Source organism: Atta colombica, unplaced genomic scaffold, assembly GCF_001594045.1.
Source record: "Atta colombica isolate Treedump-2 unplaced genomic scaffold, Acol1.0 scaffold10, whole genome shotgun sequence".
NCBI lineage: Eukaryota > Metazoa > Arthropoda > Insecta > Hymenoptera > Formicidae > Atta > Atta colombica.
Window position 1 is genome coordinate 751,934 of NW_017259184.1, and position 2,763 is coordinate 754,696.

Sequence of the window (2,763 nt, forward strand, 5' to 3'; positions counted from 1 at the left end):
TTTCGTCACCCAATGCGGAATCAAAACCAGCAGAAACAAGAACCAGGTCTGGGCAAAACTAGACAAAAAAATAAAAAAAAAAGAATAGTAATAATATTTAAATTTACCTCTGGACAACCCAGAGCCGCATCGTAACCTGCTGATACTATTATCAAATCCGGTTGAAACTACAATGTTAATACTTTCATTAAAAGATTAATTTTAAAAAATTAAATCATTTTATATTATATACTAATAAATAAAGGTTACATGTCACGTACTTCGTAAGCCATTGGCAATAAAACTTGCTGGAAGATCGCGATGTAATCAGCATTAGTCATGCCGGTTTTATTTAAAGGTACATTGAAGTTGTAACCCTCTCCGAGCTCGTCTCCAATATAATGAAAATCAGATTCCCTTAAGTTGGGCCAGAATTCGCCATGTTCATAACGATGTATCGAAAAGTAAACTACGCTGTAAAAACATTTTAAAATAGTTTAATTAATTCTGAACCTTAATAGAAACAAATAAATAAAGTAATGTTTTAAAAAATAATACAAATTTTAAACAATTTTTTAAAAAAGAAATGTACCGTGGATCATTGTAAAACATTTGTTGCGTTGCTTGTCCATGATGAACGTCCCAATCCACAATTAAAATCCTGTTTGCCAAATCAGAACTCAGAGCTTTCTCTACTGCCAGAGCTACATTATTGAAAAAGCAATAACCGCAGTATTCCGATTTCATTGCATGATGACCAGGTGGTCTGAAAAAATATTATTTATTAATTAATCACTAAATATTATATATTAGGGGGGAAAAAGTTCGTAGCATTTTTTCCATTAGATGGCATTAAAAAAACGCCACGAACTTTTTCTCACACCTAATAATTATATTAACATAAGTTAAATTTTTAACTAATTCGAATACATTTTTTAATTAAAGAAAAATAAACTACTAAAGATAAAATTAATCAAATTAAATATCAATATATATTTATATTTTATGAAGATCATCTATATATATTAGGACTTACCTGATAATAGCCATGCCATTTTGTATCTCACTTTTGCAGACACTTTCTACTAAATTGATTGTTGAGCCCACAGCTAATAAAGATAATCTATATGTAGACTGAAAAAATATATATAACCAAATGTTAATAATTATTTAAATATACTTAAAAAATAGTATTCAACAAATAAGCTTGAATATTATTTTTATCATTACTTTCCCTTAAAAAAATCGTGAAATTATTTTACACATACCGGATGGATATAGACACAATCGTACTTGGATGACAACAACTCCAAATTCTCAGAATCCATAGAGTCGTCTGTTGTTGTCTTCAAAATATCAATCTGTTTTTGACTGTGCTTACTCAAAAGCTCGTTCTCTGTGGCACATCTCGGTTCAATGAGTTTACATCTCTGCATCAGGCCCAATTCCTCGCATCTTTGCAAAACTCGTGTAAATCTAGCTGGACACTCGGGATAATTTGGATCCCAGATGCACTCGTGCTCAGCCATGCTTTGATCGAATACAAGACCAGTCTCCTTGCGTGTCATTTTGTATGCATCGATTGCTTTCTGATATATGTCTGGTACAAAATTATTGTTGGATTTCTTGTCTGACAGCAGCTGTCGTTTTGCTGCCTCTTGCTTGGCAGCCAATAGTGCAGCTGATGGACGTGCCTGTCATCAGAATGATCATCAGAATATGTATTACATGGATTTTAAGATATATTGAAAATGCTTGTGAAAAAAAACATTGTCTCACTGATTATTATTACAATGTATCATATATTCAAACATTTAAAGTATTTTTAATACTTTTACAAGTTTAACAAATAATATTTACATTTTTCGATTTCCCAAGTTTCTTTGTTTTCTTTACATTTGAAAGCATATTTGTTGCAGTTCTTTGGCACTTGGTGGAATTCTCAATCACTTTTATCAGTTCAATCTCACTGTCTGCTAGTTGTTTAGCAGCAGTAAACAGATCCAGGTTCACCGTGGACTCAGTCTGTAAAATTATTTTGTTTAATATTTAATAATAAATGTAATATAACAACTGCATTCAACAGAAAAAGCAGCTTTACAGCTGTTATAAGATTCTTTAATATGATTCATTTAGATTCAAATGAGGAACTAAGGCCAAGATCAATTTAATTTTAATCTTGCTTTAACTAATCCATGTATCTTTTTCTAAAATTAGAAAAAATTAGAAAAAATGAAGAATAAGTTAAAACAATATTAAAGTTAATGTATATTAGTAAAAACAATTTAAACAATTTAAACTGTGCAATACTATTATTGTAATTATATTGACTGTATTTGATAGAACATTTATTTTACAACTGTTGATGTCATAAAAGTTTTAAGATAAAGTCAAATTATATGGAAAAAAATAAATTGTTTCAAGATCATAGTTTTTGTCTAAAAATTTCTAAGATCTCTATCGTGCAACAATCAAATGATTGGAGCCAATTGGAGCTTCTAGCTAGTGCAAGTTAACAAAAAAGTAAATTCTAACAAGAATAACAGAACCAGTGCAAGTTAACAAAAAGTAAATAGCAGAACCCTACAATAGACCTGTTGTATTGTAACTGTTGTGAATAAAACTGGATTTTCTTCAGAATCGTTCTTTTCGCATACAATATTAAGATCTATGACAATAAATGCGAGACTTGTTACAAAAAAAGTTATTGATCGAGGTTACAGACGGTGAACGGACAATCTGTCCTTCTATGGATATACAATGTGATATATATATATATATATA

General features: G+C 30.0%; 1 protein-coding gene across 1 annotated transcript in view; it reads right to left on the reverse strand.

The window, feature by feature from the left end:
• The window catches only part of LOC108684054 (histone deacetylase 6), a 7,859-nt gene that overhangs the window by 4,715 nt on the left and 381 nt on the right, over positions 1–2,763 (reverse strand). Inside the window, exons 2-7 of the mRNA XM_018188078.1 lie at positions 1,840–2,004; positions 1,248–1,673; positions 1,016–1,113; positions 572–745; positions 261–453; positions 108–167 (exon numbers count right to left, since the gene is read on the reverse strand). Of these exons, the coding sequence (XP_018043567.1) occupies positions 108–167; positions 261–453; positions 572–745; positions 1,016–1,113; positions 1,248–1,673; positions 1,840–2,004 (1,116 nt within the window). The remainder of the gene's footprint in view (positions 1–107; positions 168–260; positions 454–571; positions 746–1,015; positions 1,114–1,247; positions 1,674–1,839; positions 2,005–2,763) is intronic.